General features: G+C 33.9%; 11 protein-coding genes across 11 annotated transcripts; 7 read left to right on the top strand and 4 right to left on the bottom strand.

The window, feature by feature from the left end:
* Positions 1-602: 602 nt before the first annotated feature.
* On the bottom strand, positions 603-1,319 carry RNJ42_01245 (uncharacterized protein; the record flags this gene model as incomplete). The annotated part of the gene is made up of 1 exon (XM_071051410.1): positions 603-1,319. The coding sequence occupies one exon, from the start codon at positions 1,317-1,319 to the stop codon at positions 603-605; it is 717 nt and encodes a 238-aa protein (XP_070907439.1).
* Positions 1,320-2,806: 1,487 nt separating this feature from the next.
* ALG14 (N-acetylglucosaminyldiphosphodolichol N-acetylglucosaminyltransferase anchoring subunit ALG14) lies at positions 2,807-3,529 on the top strand (the record flags this gene model as incomplete). Its single annotated transcript, XM_071051409.1, has 1 exon — positions 2,807-3,529. One exon carries the CDS (start codon positions 2,807-2,809, stop codon positions 3,527-3,529), a length of 723 nt encoding a protein of 240 aa, XP_070907438.1.
* A 177-nt stretch (positions 3,530-3,706) lies between these two features.
* On the bottom strand, positions 3,707-4,693 carry RNJ42_01243 (histidine phosphatase family protein; the record flags this gene model as incomplete). Its single annotated transcript, XM_071051408.1, has 1 exon — positions 3,707-4,693. One exon carries the CDS (start codon positions 4,691-4,693, stop codon positions 3,707-3,709), a length of 987 nt encoding a protein of 328 aa, XP_070907437.1.
* A 2,357-nt stretch (positions 4,694-7,050) lies between these two features.
* RNJ42_01242 (uncharacterized protein) lies at positions 7,051-7,248 on the top strand (the record flags this gene model as incomplete). The annotated part of the gene is made up of 1 exon (XM_071051407.1): positions 7,051-7,248. The coding sequence occupies one exon, from the start codon at positions 7,051-7,053 to the stop codon at positions 7,246-7,248; it is 198 nt and encodes a 65-aa protein (XP_070907436.1).
* Positions 7,249-8,567: 1,319 nt separating this feature from the next.
* BAP2 (branched-chain amino acid permease BAP2) lies at positions 8,568-10,472 on the top strand (the record flags this gene model as incomplete). The annotated part of the gene is made up of 1 exon (XM_071051406.1): positions 8,568-10,472. One exon carries the CDS (start codon positions 8,568-8,570, stop codon positions 10,470-10,472), a length of 1,905 nt encoding a protein of 634 aa, XP_070907435.1.
* A 2,495-nt stretch (positions 10,473-12,967) lies between these two features.
* Positions 12,968-13,753, top strand: TIP1 (putative lipase; the record flags this gene model as incomplete). Its single annotated transcript, XM_071051405.1, has 1 exon — positions 12,968-13,753. One exon carries the CDS (start codon positions 12,968-12,970, stop codon positions 13,751-13,753), a length of 786 nt encoding a protein of 261 aa, XP_070907434.1.
* Positions 13,754-16,147: 2,394 nt separating this feature from the next.
* Positions 16,148-17,119, top strand: NRG2 (Nrg2p; the record flags this gene model as incomplete). The annotated part of the gene is made up of 1 exon (XM_071051404.1): positions 16,148-17,119. One exon carries the CDS (start codon positions 16,148-16,150, stop codon positions 17,117-17,119), a length of 972 nt encoding a protein of 323 aa, XP_070907433.1.
* A 580-nt stretch (positions 17,120-17,699) lies between these two features.
* On the top strand, positions 17,700-18,803 carry ECM2 (Pre-mRNA-splicing factor ECM2; the record flags this gene model as incomplete). Its single annotated transcript, XM_071051403.1, has 1 exon — positions 17,700-18,803. The coding sequence occupies one exon, from the start codon at positions 17,700-17,702 to the stop codon at positions 18,801-18,803; it is 1,104 nt and encodes a 367-aa protein (XP_070907432.1).
* An 841-nt stretch (positions 18,804-19,644) lies between these two features.
* On the bottom strand, positions 19,645-21,345 carry PHO2 (Pho2p; the record flags this gene model as incomplete). Its single annotated transcript, XM_071051402.1, has 1 exon — positions 19,645-21,345. The coding sequence occupies one exon, from the start codon at positions 21,343-21,345 to the stop codon at positions 19,645-19,647; it is 1,701 nt and encodes a 566-aa protein (XP_070907431.1).
* Positions 21,346-23,684: 2,339 nt separating this feature from the next.
* On the top strand, positions 23,685-24,791 carry NSE4 (Smc5-Smc6 complex subunit NSE4; the record flags this gene model as incomplete). Its single annotated transcript, XM_071051401.1, has 1 exon — positions 23,685-24,791. One exon carries the CDS (start codon positions 23,685-23,687, stop codon positions 24,789-24,791), a length of 1,107 nt encoding a protein of 368 aa, XP_070907430.1.
* A 365-nt stretch (positions 24,792-25,156) lies between these two features.
* On the bottom strand, positions 25,157-26,344 carry QRI7 (putative N(6)-L-threonylcarbamoyladenine synthase; the record flags this gene model as incomplete). Its single annotated transcript, XM_071051400.1, has 1 exon — positions 25,157-26,344. The coding sequence occupies one exon, from the start codon at positions 26,342-26,344 to the stop codon at positions 25,157-25,159; it is 1,188 nt and encodes a 395-aa protein (XP_070907429.1).
* Between the last annotated feature and the right edge of the window lie 137 nt (positions 26,345-26,481).

The raw sequence follows: 26,481 nt of genomic DNA, 5'->3' as shown, positions 1-26,481 counted from the left end.
GTTAGTGATGCTGTCTAATCATAAAGGCTATTTCATAATATATTGAACTGATATGATTACATATCCTGGGTGATTTTCATTCATTAGTTTCTATATTGAAATGAAACCTCATTCATTAAGGAGGTAAAAATATTAAAAAAAGAAAAAAAAAATTAAATACTTTAGGGATATTATTAAACATGGAAATTAAAATGATGTGGATATATGAAATTATGGGAACTTAATAAGGAGTGATCCAATCAACAATGAATAATGGTCCTTAATTTTTCCGTTATGTGGCAGCATACATGGCGGGGAAGAAACCGAAGGATTAGGGTGTTGTAAAATGAAAGTTATAGGGTATTAAATTAGCACACGACTGATCAAAGTTTGCTTAATTGTAGTAACGGGAAATTAATATCCATTGATGGGTGCAGTACAAAAATGAGCGTTTTTTTGTTTCTTGTTGCATGTTTTAGCCATTCTGAACAAGTAATTTTTTTATATTTTCATTGTACCTTGCGTTTCCTTTTCGTTATTTCTATAGTACGTATTTTGGGAAAAGTTGCAAGGCATTGGAAATACCCCCGTCTCTTTTTTTTTTTTGTAAGTTAATTTTTATTCTAGAACTCCAGGATTGTTCTTTCGTATTTTGGATTTGATGCATCTTCAGTAATTTCGCCAAGACGAACAGGCAATTTGTCTTTCGCAAGAAGACGTCTGGCATATTTACTGTCATATACTTGAATGAGGCATTTTCCTGTAGACATCCGAAACGTATCACTAGGTACATAGTCATTGTCATCGTCATGAATATTGAAGAAAATACTCCTGAGATTTGTGATTTCTTCTTTCTTCGAGCTATTGTTTTTATCAAATATAGAGGATGATCGACTAGAATCAGACTCAGAAAGTGAAACATTTGATTCCGAACCGCTCCTTTCGACAATGGTTCTTACTGGAAGGGTTTCTTTCTCCTCATTGGTTACGCTCAGATGTTTAAGTGCCAGGTTATAGTCTCTGACCATGTTCTTGTCTAGAACGAGACTGCTCCTTTGTAAAGTAGGTTTACTTATGGTTATATCAGCTTTATTGAACTTAGATTTCTCATTAGCGGCAGTTTTTTTATTTGCTATCGTTATCCTCTCATTTCTATTTCTGCTTGGACGCATCCATGAGACGTGTTCCGCATCAGCTGCACTTTTATTGTCATTCATTGTTCCTGGAAGATCAGCATCACTCTTTGAATTAGACATATAATCACCAAGGCTAAAGGAGTCTAAAAACATCGAGTTCCTCTTACCAGAGCCTTGACGAGTATTTCTCTTACTTCTAAGCATTTTAATTTCTTTATTTCCTGTATTTAATTCGATTTATCTTATCTTAGTTATGGAATAATCGTTAATTTGACAGTTATTTTTCTTTATTTTATTTTGTTTCTATGATAGTTGTTACTATTGGCGTGTTATTTTCTCTTCCGATCAACAGAATATTTGGCCCTATTAGTATTTGCTATGATTTTTTTTATTGTTAGATGTTTATTATTGTTACTATTTTTATTATTGAAATATATATAGACTTCAATGGTATCCTATTCTTTATTCTTAGATATAATAAAATCTCCCTTATATCAAAATCCATAAAAAAAAAGAAGAATGCTATTGGTATCTAGGACTATGGAAGTTATAAATACTTTTATATATATCCCGATTCTCAAGCTAAATTTTTGTTAGTATTATATATAATATTTAATTACTTTCTTCGAGCAACTAAGAGGCTTTTTTACTATTCCCCACGAAAAAGACATATATACCTTATAAACCTAAGTGGAAGGGTGGAAGACAAACACGGTTGAGTATTTATCGTTGCTAACATGGTTCTACATAATATTCCATTTCAGTTGGTAACGAATCGCCGTACTTCCATCATATAATTTTTTGATTGATTCCCATTATACTGAACTGGTCTTTATTGTTGTACAAAAAGTCCTCTATGTACCCGCATTTTGTTCATTTAAATGATATGCTAGCCAAAAATTGATTATTGTGAAAGTTGCTCCTACAACTTCATCTTCGCAAGAATGGCGTATTCGATGGGTGTGAAATCAATCAAACGCGAATAATACATGTTATTTTGCGGATCATCCTGTACTTGTTAAGTCTTCCTTCACTTCTTCTCTTTCCCATAATCCCCACAAACAGAAATCCCCCTAGTATTTCACCTTCCCCAGTCGCGAAATAGTTTAAAATAAAGTGCGAAAAAGAGTAAAGATGCCCGATTTTTTTGCCTATTACGGTATAACGGGAATCTTTGAAATTCTCCGTGTTTGTATTGTTCAAAGATTCAAGTCTCTACTTTCTCTGCATATGACATGCAGCCACTTAGCAATAGCCGCAGGAGAGAGCCCAACTTTATTGAGAAAAAAATAGAAAGAGCTCCGTAAGAAAATTTTTTTTTATAAAAAATAATTTTTTGAAGATGAGGACACACAATCAATGGGTTAAAAAAATATCTTCTATACTACAGATACTATAAGACGAAATTATGTGTTGTTGTTTTTTTCGCGTTCTTCATAATTCAATTCTTGGATTGGAAGGGGGAAGGAGGATCACTTCATATATACAAATACTGCTATTAAAAGGGTGATATCTCGAAAAGTGATTATTCTACTCTTACTATTGTTTTCCTCTTCTTTCTTTTTTTTTTATCCGATAGAAATATTACTGAATATTGAATTTTTATAATTTTTTTTTCAAGTATTTCTATTACATTGCCTATTTTGGGCATTCCTGATTTATCTTAAAAGGAAAAAAGGAATTACTTATAAATGTGCTCAACATACGCTTTAGTTGCCTCAGTGGTACTAGTAGTGTCTGCTTTGTATATAGGAAGACTAATTGCAGTCATCCCTATACTTTCTTTTGCCCAAGCCAACCAAAGTAAGAATGAAGTATTCGCGAATAATACCAATAAAGATGGTATACATTTGTTTGTCTTCTTAGGCTCTGGTGGACATACTGGTGAGATGCTGAGACTGTTACATAATTATAGGGAGTTTCTACTAAACCCAAAGAATACATTATATGTTGGTTACTCTGATAATGATTCTCTTATTCGCTTCCAAAAATTCATCGACAAAAATGGGCTAAATGCCAAAAACGTACACTACTACCCATTCGTCAAAGCTAGAGAGGTAGGTGCTGGACTGGTTTCCAGTGTATTTTCTATCCTAAAGACTTTATTGAATGGGTTTGTGTATGTTTTCGAGATTAAAATGCGTTCTTGGAGTCATCCACACATGACACTGTTGAATGGTCCGGGTACGTGTTGTATTATTGCCTTCTGGTCCAAATTTCTAGAGTGGATATTCTTCATCCCAATAGCTAATAACCACTCGAATATTATTTATGTGGAGTCGTTAGCCCGTGTAGCGTCATTGAGTTTAACTGGTAAGATACTTAATATTCTAGCCGATGTCTTCATTGTCCAATGGGAAGAATTGAAGACTAAAAAGGCTCCGCGGGCCGAGTATTACGGTATTCTAGTCTAAGTTTCGAATTTATATCCCTTATAGTTATGAGATACTTTTTCAATCTTCTTTGAATCTTAATTAAATATTATATATTAAATTATTACCATTTCTATACTATTATAAAATGAATGTTAGGAAACAATCTCATCTGAAATCATAACTATATTATTAATCAGTCTTTATGTTGAATTGTAATTATTGGCACCACTTAGGTAATTCCGTACGTAGAATATATCTGTCTGTAGCTTCATTCAATTCCATGACCATCATACTGCCATTTGGGACGTTGGTAAAAGATTCATATTCTTCGTAGGTCCAGCGGAACCACTTCATTAGGAATATTCTCGCATAAATGCCATGAGTCACTAGTACAACAATATCTTTAGGATTGTTAGATGTTCTTCTTTCAAATTTCCTGAACAAAGACTCTTGGAAACTAGCAACACGGTCATAGACATCAGCAGCACTTTCACCTTGTGGAAATCTATAGAAGAAGTGACCATAGTTTTTTCTTTCTTTCATTACATCATTCATACTATCTACATTTTGATAGTTACCAAAATCCTGTTCTCTTATTCTTGGATCATTCTTAACCTTGTACTGTAAGTAACAGCCGTCAATATTTTCTGAGACGGGTACTTGTGGCATTGTTATATTATTTTCATAAATTCCAGTTGGAGTGTTTACATCACGTGGCCAAAATGAGTGCTTCCTCTTACAACAGGGTTCGTATTTTTGCTCGGGATGTACTTTTATCCCAACATTAAGTTCGTTAAATTCGTCTACTACATCTAATATACCTTTTAAAGTTTCCTTGGTTCTTCTATAAGGAGAAGTATAAAACACAATCGACGTATCCCTAGAGGTGCTTACACGGGTACATGGTGATGTCTTCAGCATAGTTCTACAGTCGTTCTCAACTACATACTTTTCTTCCAGTTTCTTAATCACTTCCTCACTATGCTTATCAAGGTTTAAAACCTTTAATAGCGCAACAGCCGCATTCCGTGCCTCCTTCCAGCCTAGGTCGGTCAAAGGTATAAGATGGTTTGGTATCTTTTCATTAACAGCTTTGTCTAAATTAGACTCACTCTCCCCATGCCTTATCAGTATAATTAATCTGGGCTTGTTACCTCTTCGATGGGAATTACTACTGTGGCAATTACAATCACAGCAATCCATTTCTTCTTTTATTAATAATTTCTTGTATTTTCTTATTTAGGTGTTCTTTATGTGTGATGACAAATAAAATAAAGAGTACTCTAGCAAGTATGTACTATTCCAAAAAATAAAAGTTTTGTGAACTATAAGTAATAGTATTTTCGATGCTATCAAAAGTTACAAATAGTTCCTACGATAAAATTTTAATAATAATTTTCTTTACTATATAACTTTCATTTTTTTTTAATTTTTTAATTTCTTTTTTTATACTTTGTATGAGAGTTTCTAAGCACAGCGATTGTTTTTAGAAGCAATTTTTTTTTTACAAATTGTACGCTTCCTACTTCTCGAAGAAGAACAAGTAATTCCGGTTTAATCTGTTTTTCTAGCAATAAATGAGATATAGAAGAATAGCTAGTTATGTCTATATGATAAGGTGTGAATTAATATAATCAATATAATTGTGTATATAATTGTAGTGTATTTAATTATATTGCCATATTAGTGACACACCTGCCGTTCCCAAAAGCTAAGAACACAATTTGATGAATGGGAAAGAGAGTAAGGAAGTCTTTCTTTGAATTCTTTGACGTTCACTGCTTTATAGGAAACAATGTAGTTTAATGGAAGGCAGTCGTAATATGTATAGGTGGGAGGATATAATTTATGCCGTTCTGCGGAGTGGTCTGGAGGTTTTTTCTGTAGAATAAGAAGAAAAAAAAAAAAGAAAATAAAGGGAGTGAATATTCATGCTAGATATAGTCGTAGAGGGGCTTATGTGGCTGTGTAGTCACATATTTAGTAATTAGGGAGGGGCAATTTTTTATTGTTTTTATGGGTACACCATTTGAAAGGTGTGTGGAATCATTCTCGAAACAATAGAGAGAAGATTTCAATACCAGCAGGGGAATAAGGACAATGGGAAACCGTAGGGGAAGAGAGGGAAACATCAAATTGCGTCATTTTTATTTTCTTCTTCTAATATATGCGAAGGTTGTAGTCTTATTGGGATGGGGTTTTCCTAATTGATGTACGGTTTTTTTTTCATTACTATGCAAAAAGTCGGTCTTTGACAGTGTCATGGTATATGTATTAGTGCAGAAACTGAATGCAGGATACTTGTTGCGTTTATATATAAAGGATCATTGTTTGTGAATGGGATAAAAATTTAAAAGAATTGTATCTTTTCAAATACTTTACGATAAAAACAACAAACAAGAAAAGTGAACCAAAAAAAAAACAACGTTTTACTATTTATAAATGACGATACATAATAATGTTAAATTGGAGAGACCTGGTTCGCCGACATTTGACAGATCAAGAGCACCATCACCTATCCCATTACTAGAAATACATATGGAACAAATTATGGACTTATCTATGGAACAACAAGAGAACAAAAATTATGAGTACAGAACATTGACTTCAAATATCCTCAATAATATAAGTAGAGCAGTCCAGGGCAGCCCGAAAAATAGAGCTACATGATAGATAAATGAAGAATTTGTTTAGTCTATTGTTTCTAAGAAGAATGACTTTACAATTTATTTAACTTTTTTTTCCTGCTCATGTTATATGGACATTAATAGTGTGATTAAAACATCAATTATAATTGATATAAAACTCCACCTACATATAAATTCTAAATTATATTATATTACGTATCTAAGTACTCTTTTTTTATTAACTACTCTAATGAATTAATTTAATGAATATCAAGAACTTTAGTCTTTGTTGTTTTTCAATTCAATCTTATCCACTATGAGATGGATGAAAAAAAAATTTGAAAAAAAAAAAGGATGTTTTTTCACCGTTTATTTTCGTTTAACAAAAGTAGCGGGATAGCAGTGAGTCAGGCGATTTCGGAGGGGCGATGAAGGGCATCAAAAAATAAATCAGTTAAGATTGAAAAAAAAAATTTTAAGGGAAAAGGCAATATTTAATTCTTGAGGAGAAAAAATTGTCTTACTATGAAAATAGTTCATGCTACAACAGATAAAAGGACATCTAATAAATGTGTGTGTTTTTGTATTCCTCCAATTCTATTACCCCGGATTTTCGGATAGTAATAAAAGAAAGAGAAAAAAAAGATCTAAACAAGATAAAGTAACACGTTAAACAATATCAATTGAGTAATTACAAAGAAAATGGCACTTAGCGGTTTTTTTGCTGTCATATAGATTTTGTTCTACTCCACCTTATAATTTCTTGCCACCTCCCCTCTCCCCACTTAAGTACAAGTATGTGTCATACAAAAAACCTAATACCATAATTGGCATAAGGGCATGGTGTAAACTTAAAGAAATATATGGCTATTTCTTCTTAAAACAGAGAAAAAAAAAAAGCTGGGTTTTCTGTGATTCCTGTCGTTTTCCTACATGGTTCGACCATCGAGCAAATATGGTACGGAGTCCTGTTACAGCGATGCAAAGAGATCTACTGAAAAAAAAAAAAAAAAAAAAAAAAGGAAAACAATCTTCTATAGGAAAATGAATAAGAAAGAAAAAAGGAAAACGATCTTCAGATTTGAGTTCAGGGTAAGGTCAAAGGAAACGGAAAACCGGGCTAACGTATAAATTCTATTGGATTTGCACAAACCGATATACAACCGACGTAGGGAAAGGAAATAAAAGGAAGAAATATCACGACCCCCTCCTTTTCTCTCATACATCCGCCAGATAAAGTCAAGACATCAAAAGCTTTTGTAAAAGAAAGAAAGAACCAACGGCCCGCAAACAAGCTATTGCTGAACGAATGAGAGTATTTAACTTTGAAAAGCTGAACCGGCCTTTCTGATGCCGTGCCCGCACCTCCATCTTATTCCCCAGCATTTCTTTGACACAGTTTTCTTAGTATCTTTCTTTTTTGTTCTCATACCATCATGCAAAATTGTGTGGGCTACTCCATTTTCTCTCCCTCCTCAATATATTGACCTGTACCGGGGAAGGGACAGCCTTAACTTTTCGTTGGGTTTCTTAGTACTACAAGTACAAATGAATGCCGTTGCAGGACAAAAAAAATAAGTTTTTTGTTCACGAAAGTCCCCTCAGATACAAAGTAGAAGTAAAGTGAAGAATGCTAAGAAAACTGCGTAAAGCGAAATCCGGATTTTTTTAACCCAGAAGGATACGTAGCAAAAAGGTAAAATATATATATATTTTTTTAAGGATGGTTGACGCATAGAAAGCTATTAGGCCTTCCATTTTCCTTGATCTTCCTGCTCCGAAATGTAGTACAATGCGGGACCTCGTCATAGATGGGTGTGACGAAGTGGTAGGTTAAACCAAAAAAACTTAAGAAAACAGGGCCGGTAATCCTTTGAGATGCATCCCTATAGCCATTAGAAACGAGCAGAGAAGATATAAAATAGAAAGAAAAAAAAAGAAAGAGTGAGGTGAGTAATACTTGATCATGCGGGTATATCCGGTGACCAGGACCCGCAGAAGGTAGAAAAAGGGAAGCGCTAAAATAAAAAAATTTAATGGATGGAAAAGAAATTGCTAAAGAAGCATCGGTGAAATAATTCTAACTATTAGTTTAACAAAAAACAAAAAAACAAGGATTGAGGGTCTTTTTTTTTTCATTTTAGCTAAAGGAGTATTCTTAAATGATCTGCAAGTATATAAATGAACCATTTTTCCTTAATCTCTAAATTCTCTTTATTGCCACCGTTTTCACTCTGTAATTTCTAGATTCTTAGTAAATCAAGCTATTCGACTTCGATTTAATTGATAAATAGGTCAATAATATCTCTTGAGGAGAATATATTAAGGTTTTGATAATAAAAGAAATAGAAAATTCTTTATTTTTTTTTCATCAGTTTGGAAAGAAAAGAAATAATAGTATACCGATAGAAATAATAATAATAAAATAAGATAAAATAAAATAAAAAAAAATGTTCTCAAAAGTGAAGAACTACGGTTCTTCATCTAGTAATAAAGAAGCTGCGGCGGAAGAGATAACCATACCCGAATATTCAAGGAATAGTGGTGAAAAAAATACTGGCTCTAGTAATGATTATAATAGCCGCGATTACGATGATGCATCTATTGATTCCCAACCAAGGACTAAGATAGTACATAGGTTTGTTGACTCCTTCAAGAGAGCTGAGGATAAACCTCGCCGCAGCAAGGACTTTAACAAGAGTCAACTTCCTAAGGGCGACAAAGGAAACTTCGATCAAGCTAGTTTAGATCTGGAAGGTGAAGATGATCAGGAATCCATTACCACTAATTCACATCTAAAGAAGGAGATGAAGTCTAGACACGTTGTTATGATGTCTCTAGGTACTGGTATCGGTACTGGTTTGTTGGTTGCTAACGCTAAAGGTCTTCATTTCGGTGGTCCAGCCGCGTTGGTCATCGGTTACGGTTTGGTTTCTTTTGTCACGTACTTCATGATTCAAGCTGCAGGTGAAATGGCAGTTACATATCCTACTCTACCCGGTAACTTCAATGCATACAGTTCCATTTTTGTTTCTAAGCCTTTCGGTTTTGCCACTGTGTGGATTTTCTGTATTCAATGGTTAACCGTTTTACCTCTAGAGTTGATTACAGCATCTTTAACCGTCAAATATTGGAATGATAGTATTAACTCTGATGTGTTCATTGTTATTTTCTACGTTTTCTTAGTGGTTATCCATTTATTTGGTGTCCGTGCCTATGGTGAAACTGAATTTATTTTCAACACATGTAAAATCCTGATGATCGCTGGTTTCATTATCCTTTCTATTGTTATCAATTGTGGTGGTGCTGGTAACAGTGGTTACATTGGAGGTAAATACTGGCATACACCAGGTGCTTTTGCAGGTAAGGATTCTGGTTCCAGATTCAAGGGTATTTGTTATGTGTTAGTTAGTGGTTACTTCTCCTACGGTGGTACAGAATTATTCGCTCTTTCTGTTAATGAACAAGAAAATCCAAGAAAGTCTACACCACAAGCATCCAAGAGTAGTATTTACCGTATCCTAATCATTTATCTATTGACTATGATCTTAATTGGTTTCAATGTTCCTTATGATAACGATGAATTGATGGGTTCCAGTGGGTCTGCTACACATGCTTCTCCATACGTCTTGGCTGCCTCTATCCATCATGTCAGAATTGTTCCACATTTCATTAATGCGGTTATTTTACTATCAGTTATTTCTGTTGCCAATTCTTCCTTATATGCCGCACCAAGATTGATGTGTTCTTTGGCTCAACAAGGTTACGCTCCTAAGTTTTTGGATTACGTTGACAGAGAAGGTAGACCACTATTGGCTTTGGTTGCTTGTTTGGTCGTTGGTCTAATCGGTTTTGTCGCAGCTTCTCCAAAGGAAGAAGAAGTGTTTACATGGTTAGCTGCTATTGCTGGTTTAAGTGAACTTTTCACATGGTCCTCTATTATGCTTTCTCACGTCAGATTTAGGATGGCTATGAAGGTGCAGAACAGGAACTTGGATGAATTAGGTTACAAGGCCACTACAGGTATCTATGGTTCCATCTACGGTGTTTTCTTCAACTTACTAGTGTTTGTTGCACAATTCTGGACCGCTTTGTTCCCATTCGGTAACAAGGGCAAGGCTGATGCTAATTCGTTCTTTGCTAATTATTTAGCGATGCCAATTTGGCTATTCTTCTACTTTGGTTATATGTTATGGACTAGAGATTTCCAACTACTAACTCCATTGGAAGAAATTGACCTAGATCACCACAGAAGAATATATGACCCAGAATTAATGAAACAAGAGGATGAAGAGCAAAAGGAAAAACTAAGAAACTCATCTTTCTTGATAAAGATTTATCGTTTCCTATGGTAATATGGGGAATTGTCTCTTAATTTAAAAAAACAATTTTTCCTTTCTATTTTCCAATTGCATTTACAAATAAAATTACCTTAAAAAAAAGGTTAATGTAATTTTATTTTTCTTTTTATTCTTTATTTTCAACCTAACATTGCATATGAGGATAACCCTATCTTCTCAACCTACAACAAGTAATAATAAAAATTTAAAAAAAAAAAAAAAACGGCCCTCGATATTATATATTATTAAAGAACTAATGATTAAAGACCTTATGTATTTTAAATTTTCTTTTTTTTTTTTAATTTAGATTTCTGTACAAAAAATATATATTCACGAATGAATAATGTCTATTTCCTATTTTAATTTAAAAGATTCGATTTTAATTTACAGCTTAGAAATACCTTGCAAGAACCTTAATTCTACATCTTTAATTTCCTATTTCAATCTACTTAATTGATTTGCCTACAAATACATGGCGCATTATTCTTTTATGAAAGAAATCTATTATCTTACTATCCTAGGTATGGTTGCTGTTCCTAGTACACGAAAAATAAGAAAAAAAATAAGTTGATTGTTATTTAATAATTTCGTGACAACGAGTTTCGCTCATTATAATGAACGCTCAGTTGTTGTGATTTAGCTTATATCATTCATTTACAGGATTGTTATTTTGTAAACCTTTTCCTGATATTTCTAAGAAACGTCACGTTGTGCTAATGGAGATAGTTTATTATTTTAACAATTTTCCTGTTCTTCATATTAATCTTGTTTTTGATTGTTTTCTTTTTCCTTTTCCTTGCTTAGTTGCTTATGTACTGTTGCAGACCATTGGCTATTTCTAATTTTCCTCAATTTGGACACATCATAAAAAATTGTATATCCCAATTAGGGAAGCTAAATTTAGAAACAGAAAGCTTAAAATATAAAATAGCTCATCCACACGAAAATCCCTTTTATTTTGTTGTTTTCCCTTCACTTTCAAAGCTGTTTACTTCTCATCCCTTTTTTTTTTTGTCTCGCGTTTTGTTCGTAGTAAATACCCCTTTTGGGGCATTGAAAAATAAGTACTTTCCTACTAAATCTATTCTACCTTCAGTATTTTAACTGTATCGCTTTTTGACTTTATTCTACCTTGAGTCCCCACAATTAAAAAAAATGGGACAAATTTTAATTTCTTTCTTTTTTTATCTCATTACTGTTTTCCACCCGTCCTAAGCTCTTTAGATGATCAGATTTCCAGAGAACGAAAATAGAGGGGAGAGGATATACTCCCTCTTTTGCTATTTCTGGACGTGTTTCAAGGCAATGGGTTAACTAATCCCGGTAGAACTATTGTCTTCAACGTGTTTCTGCGCGTGTTGGTGAGAGGAGTCATCGACCCTTTATTTTTCGCTGCGCTTCTTAAAAAAAAAAAAAAGGAATAGTAAGGAAGGAGGGGCGTGGCCCCATTACATCCACAGTAAAAAAACTGTAGCGTTTAGAGGTGACCCCTCAGTACATATTGTTTTTTCTTTCTATTCTTTCTATGGTCACCGAGTTACGTGATAATTATGAAGTGTGACGGAAGATAAAGGGAAAGCAAGAGAATAGTAGGCGGGGATGAGAAAGTGCTGTAGAAAATAACGCGGCGCAGTGTACCAAGGTTGTTGAGGTGGGAAAGGTGAACACGTTACAAAGCGATATAATACCTTTATTGATGTGCGGTATTTTACTGCGTGGCGACTCCACTTTACAGAACAATAAACAAATAATGTCAAGATACCCATAGTGTGAGATACACCAAAAGAAAGAGGGAGAATAGAGAAAAAAAAAATACTAAACTTTCTAGAACAATCGTGTACAGTTTGTTGTTGTTGTTTTTTTCGGAATAAAGAGGAAAGAAACAATAGCAAAAGAGGCGTGTATGTGTAATAATGTCCCTGCATTACTTCTTTGGCCCTTCAATGAAGAAATAAAAAAAAAAAATATCTAGGCTGAATTTCCACTACCCATAACAAGAACAGGGTTCGAGACTTCTACAATTGAGAGGGACATTTTTATTAAAAAAAGAATTGGCGTTGTACGGCGTTTTCTGTACTGATAGGTTGTTGAATTTTTTTTTTTTTGAAGATTGAACACCTCTTTTTTAAACATCCTCGCGTTAAGTAGTAAATTAAGGAAGAGAAAGACAAAAAGAGACCAATTTGGGTAAAATTGTCTTTTTAACAGTGGGAAGTAGTTCAGGATAGGAAAATGGTCAAAGAAAGAAAAGAACAACTAAAAAAAAAAAAAAAGGTGGTAGAAGGAGGACTTAAAAAAAAAAAAAAAGGTCGAAAAATCCTGGCGTATATAAACAATTGAGAATTGCAAGCCTTCTAGGAAAAAAATAATTCAACTCTTTCTCTCTTTGTTGTTTTATTATAGGTTTTTCCAAGATATAAGACCATTAAACACAAACGTACTTTTACTTTAAAAAAAAAAAAGCCGGTTGTAACTATTACTCACACCTAATAATAATAATAATAATAATAATGTCTAAGTTCGCTGTTCTAATTGCTGCTATTGCTGCCACCAAGTACGTTAGTGCTCAAAACCAAGCTGAGCTTGAAGGTATTGAAGTTATCGTTAACGATATCAACTCTAACTTGGCTGAATACTTGAGTTTGGAAACTAACCCAGACTCCGGTTTCGACATCCCACCAAATTTGTTGTCCTTGTACAGAGAAGTCGCCACTTACACCGATGACTCTTACACTTCTTTGTTGACTGACGTTAACTTCAGCGAAATCTACCAAACCATCACTGCTTTGCCATGGTACTCTTCCAGAATCTTGCCAGGTTTGCAAAGAATTGGTGAAGATGACGCTTCCGCCTCTTCTGCCGCCTCTTCCGCTGCTTCTTCCGCTGCTTCTTCTGCTGCTTCCTCTGCCTCTGAGTCTGCTTCTTCCGCCTCTGAGTCTGCTTCCTCTGCCTCTGAGTCTGCCTCCTCTGTCTCTGAGTCTGCTTCCTCTGTCATGTCTATGGCCTCTGAATCCATGAGTATGGCTATGAACAGCACTGTTGCTTCTTCTGCTACCTCTGCTAACATCTCTTCTATTGTCAGCTCTGCTGCTAGCTCTGCTTCCAGAAACGCTACTAGCTCTGCTTCTTCTGTTAGAACTTCTACCACCGCTGCTGCCGCTGGTTCTTCTAACGGTTCTAACAGCTCCAACCGTACCTCCACTTCTACTTCTACCAAGACTAAGAACGGTGTTGCTAAGGTTCAAGCTGGTGTTGCCGGTGCTTTGGTCGCTGGTGCCGCTGCCTTGTTGCTATGATTTTAATAACATTAGAAAATTTAATGAGTGTTTTTTTTTAAATAATCTGTTATTTTTTTTTATTTATTTTTCTTGAAGGAAAATAAAATGAAATCTCTTCACTTCGCCAATTAAAAAAAACGGAGAAATTAGGAAACTTCTGTCCATTTTGGTAATTAATATTCTGAGTTAGAGCCGGAAAAGAAATTTTGGTTTTCAAAGAAAGGAACTGAATTGTTCGGAGTTGCCCCCAATCGAAATGAAACTAAATTCTATTTAAAAAAGAATCTACTTTTTTTTTCATTCTCTGTTCACAAATGTTTTTTTTTAATATATTAAGGTCTAATTTTTCTCTTATATATTTGTAATATTGGAAAAAATAATAATACCCTACTTTTTTTTATCTAGATACAGTTAATAAAATAAAATTGACAAATTTCATGAATATATATATTTTAGTAATGAGGAATAACTATTGTAGAAAGGCAATTTGTTAATATAATAAACGTTTGCTTTTGTGTAATCGTATCTTAATTATTCGCATCCCCCACCATTGTTCTATATAATCACTAAGGAGCATGTGATAGTTCGTAAAAAGAATGGTATCGTACCAGGATGGTATTATCGTGTACGGGCACTGGAACTCGTTTGGTGGAATCCTTTTTCGTATGAATGAGTCGTTCATATTATTCTTTTTTTTTTGTAGATTTTCGTATATTGTAAAAAGATAAACGAACTACAAATAAACGATTCGTGATGTATAGACCCTATGTTTCCTGAAATAGGAATTAGATATTTTATCGTTCAAGTGACCTACGGCGCTTGTTTTGTTATTTTTACGTATTAAGATCCCAAAAAAATTAATTGATTTCTATTTTTATGGCCTGTTGTTGCCGTTGTTTTTCGCTGTTAGATACAAGAGGCTTAGAATAATGGGGGGGGGGGTCCCTCATTTTCCTATTTTCAACATTATTAATTCCTCATTCATTTCGTAGCATTGTGATTCGTTTAGAAGCGAAAGATCCGAAAAAAATCAAAAAGTTCAGTTACTACTGTAAGCTCTCTTCCCTCTTTTTATTTTTTTTTTTCACATGAACAAACCTCCTGCTAGGATTTCTAGGTCTATATATGGGGTTGTGAAGATTTATATATGGTATTATTATTCTATATCTTTAATCCGGCTTTCTTTTTTTTTTTTGATTTTTTATTGTATCGTTGTTTAAGGTGAATCAACTCAACAAAGAAAGTCCCCATGATAATTTCGCTAAATGGTTTAGCCATTTTTAAGTCTGAAAAACAAGCCACTTTAACGAATTTCTCGATCTTTTTCTTGCTCTCCTTCACTTTCTTAGAAAACTGTATATTTTTGCTTACTCCAACAATTAGGAATTACCTGCCACTTCTTTTTTTAGGAAATTCCAACTATACGCCATTGCGTGTTACGTCTTTTTCTAACACGTAAGAGATATAAGAAAGAAACAGAGAAATTACCGTAGCCCATTCATTTATTTTATTTTATTTTTACTTATATTATATTTGTTTATTTACTTTCTTTATTAGTAGTGCTACGTAGTATTTACTGGTTGCTATTAAGTGTGCATATTTGTATTGTTCTCTCAATAGATCAGGTTTGCCTTATTTTTTTATTTTTTTACCGAAAACGAACATGTAATAAATAAGGATTCAACGACATTAAGAAATTTTTTTGTTGGGAGGGGAAAGGGAAACTACAAGGGTGCATCTTCGTGTTTCTCTACTGTGATTCTTTATTTATTTATTATCGATTATTTTATTCTTCTTTGGCGATTTCGCACAGCCCGGGCAGGCTTCTTTTTTTTTTTTGAACAACGCCGAGAAATTTTAAGCTCTCCAGCTAGCTCTCTATGTACTCCCCATTCACTTCATCTAGTTATTCCCACTTCCATTTCTCTTCCCTCTTCCGCCCCGTTCTGAGAAGTAAAGGGTCGATCCAAAGTAAATAACAGGAAACAGAGCAAAAAACGACTAAATTCTTTTATGACGTCTTCCTTCGTTAAAATTCCCTTTGTAAAAACATTAAGAAAAGTCCTTAAGTCCCAATTCCTTACCCAAACGAAGTGGCTTTCTACTTGCTTTTCCAATTTTCTGGCTTGTGATTTCTTTTTTTAGTATATTTCTTTAATACCCCGTATATATTTTCTGTTATACCGCTATATAGCAAATCAAATCAGAAAAATAAATTAAATTAAAAAACTAATTTAGAAATCGTTTATATATATACAATCATTATTTTCAATAACTGATTCAATTGACCTTTTATAAAGGGAAGAAAAAAAAATTTTTTTGATCCTTAAACAAGAATTGAAATTAAAGACCCTTTAATGGACTTATAATTTGAAGAATTCAATAAAAAATAAAAAATAGTAAACAAAAAATATGTTCTTGACTGCTCCACTATACTCTCCCAATGCTTCTACTAATGTAGATATCAGATCAATGATGTCTCAATTACGTCCAGATCAAAAATATAACACAATGTTGCCATCTTTGAATAATACCCCAAATTCTGATGATAGTATGAAATCATTGTTGAATAAATTCGCATTCCATAACCCAACTTATTTCATACAACCTCACATGACGCTGCCACAATCACAATCACAATCACAATTACAATGCTCAATTACCCCAGCATCTAGCTCAGTGAGTAGTGCTGTGAACACTCCAAGGATGGAATGTGTCCGCATGGAACCCACGCCAGTATCTACCGCTCTCCCATCTCCTTCAATATCTCCAAAACTGCAGGATGTGCCGCCTACCATTAAACTAGAAGAGAGACCACTCACTGCACCTATGATTGTAGTGGATGAGGTGAAGGATCAAAAGGTTACGAAGCCTAGAACTAAGAGGCGTAGTAACAGCGCCTCCGCCTCGACCACGAGAAAGGCTCCTATAAAAGTGGTCTTTGACGCCGCAAATACCACACACATCAATGTCGATTCGAGCTTCCAAAATGGACTAGTGACGCCGGCTACTTCTCCTCGCCCCAGAAGGAAAAACTCATCATCGCTATCATCCTCACCTATGACTGGATGCTTCCATATACAGAAACCAAATAATAAGAAGGTTTTGCTAAGACAAATTACAAAACCTAACAACAAAGTGTACTCTGATAGATCATCTGTGATAAAACTCAGGGACAACTCACAGAAAATTGAACAAAGGCGCAAACATATTTGCCAGGTGTGTTTAACCGGCTTTACAACTTCCGGACACCTTTCTAGGCACTTAAAGATACATACCGGAGAGAAGTCCCATGTGTGTCCACATGAAGGTTGTAACCAAAGCTTCAGTAGACACGACAACTGTCTCCAACATTATAGAACTCACCAAAAGAAAAAGGATTAGCAGCAGATATTTTAACTGCGTTCCTCCGCTATCATTGTAGAATTACGAAATTAAATTTGCAATTTTTTTACGAATTAACATTCAATTGATTATAGACAACAATTATAATACGAACAAAAAAAAAGATAAGAAGTTGACAAAAAGAAAAATTAGTCATTGATAATGAAAATACACATGCTGTGTTTCTAAAACACATATTTTATCATACATTCCCATTAGCTTTATATATAATTTAAAATATATTTTAGAATCGAATACTATATGTATTAAAAAATTATATTGTGTTATTATTATACTATTATTACAATAAACATATCATTAGCCCCCGTTATTAGCAATTTACATTCATGTATTAGATAGTTAACTAGCATTATTATTTTGCATTTTATATTTTGCTTAGAAAATGCCGCAGTGAAACTATTGAGTCCTAATTTCCAAAAATTTTAGCGAGTTTTTAATTTTTTTAATTAATTTTTTTTTGCATTTCACATATAATAGGCATCGCATATTCATTTGCAATATAAAACCAAATATCTGCTGATTAAGAATCTTCTATAAGAAAAAATATTTTAAAGAGGTCATGAATAGCTACATATTAAATGAGTCTCAACAGAATCCACAGATATGTGATAGGTGTTTAGGTTCTGGAGACGATGAGGTACGGATGAATCAGGTTCCAAACGGTGCTACATGTAAAATATGTACTTTACCGTACACGCTATACCATTTCAAACAGAAACATAGGTCTGCCGACATAATAAAGACTCTTATATGTACTAACTGTGCAAAGCAAAGAAATGTCTGCCAATGCTGTATGTTAGATATGACTTGGCACATACCCATACAACTAAGGGATCAAATAATATCGATGGTCAACGGCAGTAAAACAGTAACGGAGGAGGCTAAGAATATTATGATGAAAAGGTTCCTAGCGATGAAGGATGGTAATATTGGTGGAGCCCAGATCACTAGTGATGGTGATCAAGTCAATGAAATCATGAACAAGCTAAGGAATATACTTGAAAACAACAAGGATATGGTAAGTAATGGGACTGTTGAAAGTAGTAGTGTTAATATTGTGGACACTAGAAGTATTGGATCAAAGGGGATTAATAGAGCTGATATTAGTAATATTTGGAATAAATTCCCCCTAGACGAATCTTTTCCTTCGGAATCGGAAATTTCAGATGACGCTGACATACCTCGATCCTTTTTCATATATAATGTCGATTCATCTATTCCTGAATGGAAAATAGCGGATGCTATAACAAATCTATTGAGCTCAGATGACTGGAAGAAAAACAACTCAGTTCCTATAGTTGTTAATCACAAGGCTAGGTGTGGTGGGATTAGAGTACTAAACCCTGAAAAGAGTAAGAAACTGATCCGTGCACTGAATTCAGAAGACGGTGGTACGCTTGTCGTTAATAAAGGGACCATAAGGAGAGGTGTTTTAAAAGTTGAAAATTTCTCTATTTTTATCATACCGTGGAAAAAAGGTTTCGGTGTTAATTCATTTGGAGAGGATAACAATAGTATGGTAAAAATTGCTTCACTTCTAAAAGAGAGAATTATAAAAGACCTAGGTGCTGATGCTTCAGAGAAGGAAAGGAAAGCGAATAAAGTGAAAAATGGGAAAGTTAAAAAGAAATCTAAAAAGAGGGTGACTAACCTTAAAATATGATTTTGATTGGAATTAAAACAACCTAAATTTATGTCACTATGGCTATTAATTTATATTTTCTATAAAATTATCCATATGATCTTCAAGACTGATGTCCTTATAGATTAAAATATTTGAAAAAATACTAAACAGCTTCTATTCGAATAGCATTCAATAGATAATAAAGACAAATTGGTCAAGGTTAAGATAGAAGTGGTAGTAGTAATTAGAATATAATGGTAATAAATTATAATATTAATAAGTGTCGGTAATGTGATATTAATAATAGAAATAATAATAGAAATTGATAATAATCTTTTGTAGTATTAAAAAAAAAAAATAATAATAATAATAATAATAATAATAGAAAAAAATATTCTAGAAAAATTTGCAAGGATGCTCAATTATTTTGTTCTGACCTATCCGAAACCGATGGGCTCTCCTTCTAGGATAAACTGAAGTTCAGAACTTGGGAAGATGGATTGAATTGAAAATGGAATAGATTAGATTAGATTAGTATAATAGAAACGATGAAGATCAAAGAAAGACGTAATAGATCAGTGTTAATCTAATATTAATATACTTGATGGGAAAGAATAACAGAATTCAGTATTGCTGTATATTACGAAGTTAGAGATTATTCCAAAACACAAGTTTATAACATTCTTTCGGTTATCTAATATATGGATAATTTTAGTAGCTATCTTCATCATTTAATTAGACTTAAAACTCATTGTACATGTACAGAAACATGCTCTTATTTTTACAACTCTATTACTTTTTTAGTGTTTTGTGAAAGAAAGAAAAACAACTAGTTATAATTTTACTCCTCTTAGGAGGGTCTTAATTGCGCACTTTATTTTTATATCCAACGATTTTCCTCATTGACCTCTGATGTATTTCTTAAAAAGTCAGGTGTATTTGAAATTCCTGACTCATTCGTGAATGCTAACATATTATCCGAGTTATTAACTGAGTGTACACCAACTAACATGTTTTCCATCGGATTTGTAGAGTAGCCTGTTATAATTGGATTTGGATTAGGAATCATGCCGGGCATTGGAGGGTGACCCATCATATGATGGGGGTCGTAGGTCGCCATTGGTTCGTGTCCGTTAATCATTGCATCGTGACCCATTGGTTGTGGATTATATTGACTCATGAAGTACTGGCTATCCATAGATGGCTGGGTCTGAATATGCGGCAGTGTTGCATACGGAGCAGCATATCCAGCTGGGCTAATACTACCACCAGCATTTGCTAAAGAACGCATACTGTCACTTGGATGTGGTGCAAGTTGGCCGGGAATTGCACCAGTGTAGGCCATCATATTTTGAGCTGGGTGGATCTGTGGATGCATCATGTCTGAACTCATGGTAGGTGGTAGAGGTAAAGGAGGATTTGCAACCGTGTCATTCGTACTTATATAGTCCAAAATTAGAGAATTCATTACTTTCAAAGAGCCTTGAAGACCTTTAAGGATGTGAGGAATGTTAGATCCTCCAACAAATGCGTCATTAACTTGCTTACCTTCTGAGAAGTCGTCACAGAGGCACCACTGATTATTAGCAGCGCTATCTGGTTGATTTAAGAAAAAGACGGCAAACTTTGGAGGTTTGTTAACCTTTAGTTTCAGTTCTCCCAATTTATTTAATGGGTCTGTAGGCTTGTTATCGTTAATCTCTTCGTCAGTTTTGTCAAAACTTAGAGAACAAGAGGCAATTGTATTTATCCTGAAAAATATTCTAAACAGGATTTTTGTGTTATTAGCCATCGCGCTGAAAAAGTAGTTGATCTCGAAGTTTTTCTTGGATATCACGACCATTAAATCTGTAGCGTTCGCCATCAGTTGGTTCATCGAGATTGGCGACAGGTTTGGAAAATCTTTTATCACAGGAAGACTGGAAGCATTCAGAGCACCGCTCTTCATTCTATTCCAGCTACCTACGGTTATTGAGAACACATCGATGAAATAGTAGTTATTATTCAGGTTTAAGGGTATCTTATCGAAATATGGCGGTGTTCCAGAGTCCGCTGTAGCAACATCAGTGGTAGATGTGGTATTTCTACCTGCGCCATTATTGTTGATGCCGGAATTACTATTACTGTAATTACTAACCATGTAGCCATTACTCTGCTGTGCTATACCGTTACCAACAATATTACCTCCAATATTATTAGTATTATTAGTAGTACTAGCGCTGGTAGTAGTAGTACTAGGATTTGTAGTATTATTATTAATGTTGTTATTGTTATTAGCTGTTACTGTAGCTGTAGCTGTGGGCACCATATGTGGAGTATGATTAGCACTATTGCTAGCACTATTACTATTCTGTTTACCATCATGACTATGATCGTTCTTATCCTTCTTCCTCACTTTAGCACGTCTATTTTGAAACCATATTCTGACATTTTTCTCTGGCATACCAGTCAACTCACTAATCCTGTTTCTATCTTGAAGACTAGGATTTGGATTCACATTAAACTGAGTCTTTAATATATTAAGTGCCTCACCTTTGGCACGAGTTCGTTTCGCCTTCTGAGACGGAGAATGAACATCCATTTATGACTTTTTGTTTTGTTTGTTTTGTTTTGTTTTGTTTTTCTTATAATAATAATATATTACTTTATCTCTCAGTGCGTTCACTATAATAAAATGGAAGAAAAAAAAAGGCGTTAGTTTTGATTTTCTTTCCTTGTTTTTTGGTTCTCACTTTTCGTTAATATTACTTCTTGTTTAGTTCTATTGTTGAAGCTTATGGTTAGTTCTATTGTTATTGAGTAAGCTTCTTTTTTTTTTTTTTTCCTACTATACTTTATTTCCTTTTCTCTCTCTCTTTTGATTTGTTTATTTCTTGAAAATTATATGTTCTCTGTGTCTTTAAGCACTTTCCTCTCTTTCTCTCTTTTTCGTTTTTGTTTTGGTTGTTGTAATTTTCCTTTCTTCTACCCTTATTGTCTAATTTCTTTTTTTTTAAACTTTTTTTTTTTGTTTTTTTCTTAGTTCTTTTTTTTTTTGGTTAATATAGTATTTTTAATTGGTTATTTTATTTATTTTTATTTAATAACCTTGTCTTTCTTCTTATTGTTATGGTATTTTGTTTTTATTATTTCTTGAGAATATTATTTTTTTTTTCTGTTGTCTTTGCTTTGTGATTTGTTTACCCTTCCCTAGTCTTTACTCTCTATTTAAGATGTTGTTGTTTATTTTTGGCTCTCTAACTAATAAGAATAAGAAAAAGAGACAAATAAATAAAAATTATATAGAATAAGAATTATCTTGAACTTTTTTTTATTATTATTTTTATTAGCTATAATTAAAATATATTGTTTGTTGTTTGTTTGTTTTTTTGATCTATAATAAGGAAAGACCAGAAGAAAAAATATATATTTAAAAAAAAAAAAAGAGGAGCTATGGCTAGTATTAAAGAAAATATCGCTATGCTTTCTTTAAAAGGACACTCTGTCCGTAATAGTTGTACGGTGTATTCTGTGCAATCTGGGCTTTTTTAAACTAGTGTGATCTTTTTATGTTTTTTTTCTTCTCCCTTCTCCTCTCTCTCTCGCATTTCTATCTACTGCGCCCTCTTCTATGCTGGATGCTCTTGATTCCCTCATTATTTCTATTCTACTCTAATAATAATATATACAACCGTCTTCGTACCTCTTGTTTTCTACGCAATTTTGTCCTGCTGTTTGCTTGTTGTCTATTTCTGTTGATCGCCATTTTATTGGTTTTTTTTATTTCTTGCCCAAAACAAACAATTCGCATTTAAGTGACAAAAGCATGCACAACAACAGAAAGATACACATACTACAATGACAAGGATGCACTAAATAACACTCACATATTTATAAAAATACTACGTTGCAGAGAGAAACAGGCGTACAAAGGATAAAAATAAATATAGGTCTCGCCCTTATTTTACAGTCTGTCAGTCCACCCTTTTTTAATTCTTTCTACAGTGATTTCTCCTAATATAAAAGCTTCTTCTTCTTTTACTCCATTGTCATCCCTTTTTTAATTTTTTCCCATATCCACTATGAGCCTTAAAACAGTAAAAAAAAGACAGAAGAACAATATAACAAAAAAAAGAAATGATATTAGAGAAAGGCAAAAAAAATATATAAAAAATTTATAATAAAATAATAATAACTATAACAGTAAAGCCTCTGAAAAACACCACCTTTTATTGTTTCATAATCTATTTTAAAATTGGATATTATATAACAACTTTTTAAATGCTCACTGAGATATATATATATATATATATATACACATACCTATATTTATATATATAAGCTGGGAATGTTTGAAATACGTTTTATCTTGTATGATCCCATCTCCTTTTTTTTTCTTCAATTTTTTGGTGGAGGAAAGAAATCGATATGCTAGAGATATCTATAACAAGACAGTAAATGTGCCGTACCAATAAAAGCAATGATGTTGAGAGAGCAATGAGATAACCCAACACAGAGAGAGAAGTCATTTATCAACATACAAACATTCTTTTTTTACTGTATTAGATCATGTAATTTTAAATATAATTTAGGGAGTTCCTCCTCCCCTTCTCCTTCTCTCCGAGAACATTATTCGTTACTCTATCAAGTAAACCACCCGTAGAAACACAAGAAGAAGAAAAGGTGTATTAGAACGTATTCAATGACTGAAACTCGATTTGGAAGAGTGAAAAAAAAAAAATTAAACACCTAAAAAAAAAATTTTACAATAAAACAGAATACTTAGGATCTACATAGCTATTTTGTTAAATTTCTTTTTTTGCCTAATACTAAATTCTTGGTCTACTTCTTACATAAAAAATTATACTAGCAAAATTTATAATTTCTCATAATAAAGGAAGAGAGAAAAAAAAAAAGCTGGATAATAGGAGAGAAAAGATCATGGAACAGGGTAAGGGTTTAGAAATGAAGGATTATGAGGCGCAACAACTATATAGGGCGATACAGAATGAGATAGCGGTGTTGAAGGCGAGGTTAACTAAAGGTGGTGATGTTAGTGTAGCACAGGAAGTGTATACCAAGGCGGAAGAGCTCTTTGACAGAGTATCGACGTTGAAAAACAATAGGTTATTTGCACAGGACGCGAAAATAGTAGCTGATCTCTCTGAGCTGATACAGATATGTATACGGAACTTGGACTTTGATGATGGCTTCTCCCTGGTTAACCTGGAGGACGTGGTGCAATATGCTAAGCGGTATATGTTGCGAGATCATCTCGAGTCTCATAATATAGAAATAAAGACAGAAAGAGGGGTTACTATTCAAGAGGAAGAGAGACAAAGTGACGACGATGACGACGATGAAATGGCGGGGGCCGCCGATGATGCAGAGCTGTTACGTAATAGGCCGGGTCATATTGCGGAAATGGTACAGCTGGATAATCGGAAAAGAGTTCTGCGACAGTTCGACGAGTACACGGATTTCAACCAATTTAACTGGCTCAAAATGGGGGTGCTATTCGAGGAAGTTAGTAAATATGCGCCAACAGTCGACCATTTGATTGGACCCTTCGCCTTTGAAAAGAAAAAGAAAGTACAGAAGGAGCGGGCACAGAGAGATGGACTCGCAGAGAAATCTACCGCTGAAAATCTAACTAAAGAAAAATTGACACATAACCAGGAGGTCTCCACACCAGAGCAAGTTCAGAGATGTTTTAAGATCCTAAAACGGAAAAATGGGTTTGCTAAAATTAGTCTCTTCAAATTCATTATCGATCCGCACTCTTTCGCCAGATCCACTGAAAATCTCTTCTACACCAGTTTCTTACTGAAGGAAAACAAATTAGAGCTAGGTCAGGATAATGAGGGACTTCCTGTGATAGGTATTTATAGAAATACCGCGAAGACTCCTATTATGGACACCAATGAAACCCAGAAGAGGAGAGGGGACCAACAGAATCACATCATATTCCAGCTAGATATGCCGACGTGGAGAAAAATAATTGAAAAGTTTGATATAACTGAACCCTTCCTCGATTACGAGAGGTAGATTCGAAAATATTATAATCAGCTGAGGTGCTTAATTGTTAACTTAATTTCTTTTTTTAATTTCTTTTCTTTTCTTTTTTTACTGGTAATAATAATAAAAACAGAAAAAGAAAAAGTGATATATTTCCTATTCGATATATTAATATTAATAATAATAAATTTTAAACAGCGGATAATTGTTCTGATCAATATATGGTAATCTAATTTTTTTTATAGAGAGAGAATATAATTTGATATCATACAAAAGGCGGACTTTATGTGAATATTTATATTAAGGTGATAGATCGCTATGTAATATTTTGAAGAGCATGTCTTTATAAACAGGTGTATTAGTACTCTTCTCATTCACAATTTTACCCACATTTTCTACAGAATTCTCTTTTTCCATCCAGGTACTAACAATAATTCATTCAAAGGCCATTGGCGTATTGGTGCTACTGAATAATCGCTCGTTAGGCGTAAATTTTCGTAGATTTCTATACCCGCCCAACCAATCATCACGGCGTTATCTGTACATAAATCACTTCTTGGGTATATAAAGTCAAGAAACCATTCTTGCAATTCTGATTCTAGTAGAGCTCTTAATCTGAGATTGCTGCTCACACCACCTGAACATACAAATGACCTAATTCCTAAAAATTTTTGAGGGTTCTTCATAATTACATGTTTTATTTTAGTAATGATATGATTGAATATCGATTCTTGTACCTGTATCGCCATTGACCTTAGTTGTGCCTCGCTTGTGTCTTGGTGTATCTTCATATTATCCTTTACCACAGAGATAAAGGGAGCAAATGAGAATGCCTGTATCGATTTGTTGTTTGAGCTGTTCAGTGGATTAGGAAGTTTCTCCATTTTGACAGAATCATCCACATTTTCTATATTAGAGTTTATAAAACTTTCCATTTCACGTGCTATCATATTCCCTTTGAAGCCAAGCTCTCTTCCACATTTGTCCAAAGAATCGCCAATAGCTATATCAAGTGTATCACAGAGCACTTCGTGCTTATCTATATCAGTAGAAAGCACTAGAATGGTGTGACCACCACTAACAAGCAAACTAACAAAGGGATAGGCAGGCTTGGCGCCGTTCGTTGGAAGTCTCGGTATCAGTAGATGCCCAAGCATATGATGTACACCTATGAAAGGTTTATTGAGCCCAACTGATAAACCCTTGGCAAATGTCAATCCGGCCGATAATGAGCCAGTCATACCGGGCCCTCTTGTGACACATATTAAGTCGATAGGCAGATTTTCCTTTGGTGATGTACATTTGTAAGCCGTGATTGCTTCTTGTACCAGAGATCCAATTTTGACCTGATGATGTTCATGAGCCATAGTAGGGATAACACCACCATAACTTGCACTATTTAATGTACTCTTTAAATTAACAAGAACAGTCGGTGCTTCCACTTCAGAGTATCTATCTAATATAGAAACGCATGTGTCATCACATGAAGTCTCTATTGCTAATACTTTGTAACATCTCTTACCTTTCAGATTTCGTCCAACTTTTAATATCAAATCCTGTCTTATTTTTCTAAATTTAAACATATGCACACTGATACTGCCTTTTATAACTTTCGACCCAAGGGTTTTAAAACTTATATGAATATCATTCAATTACGGTGAGTTCTAGCCATCCCATAACTACATTTTTTTTTTAAGTAAACGTCTTTTACTATTCGCGT

This window comes from Nakaseomyces bracarensis, assembly GCF_045282275.1.
Source record: "Nakaseomyces bracarensis strain CBM3 chromosome Unknown Scaff6_1, whole genome shotgun sequence".
In the NCBI taxonomy this organism is placed as follows: Eukaryota; Fungi; Ascomycota; class Saccharomycetes; order Saccharomycetales; family Saccharomycetaceae; genus Nakaseomyces; species Nakaseomyces bracarensis.
Note: the sequence above shows the minus strand (reverse complement) of the source record. Positions and strands in the feature narration are given on the sequence as shown.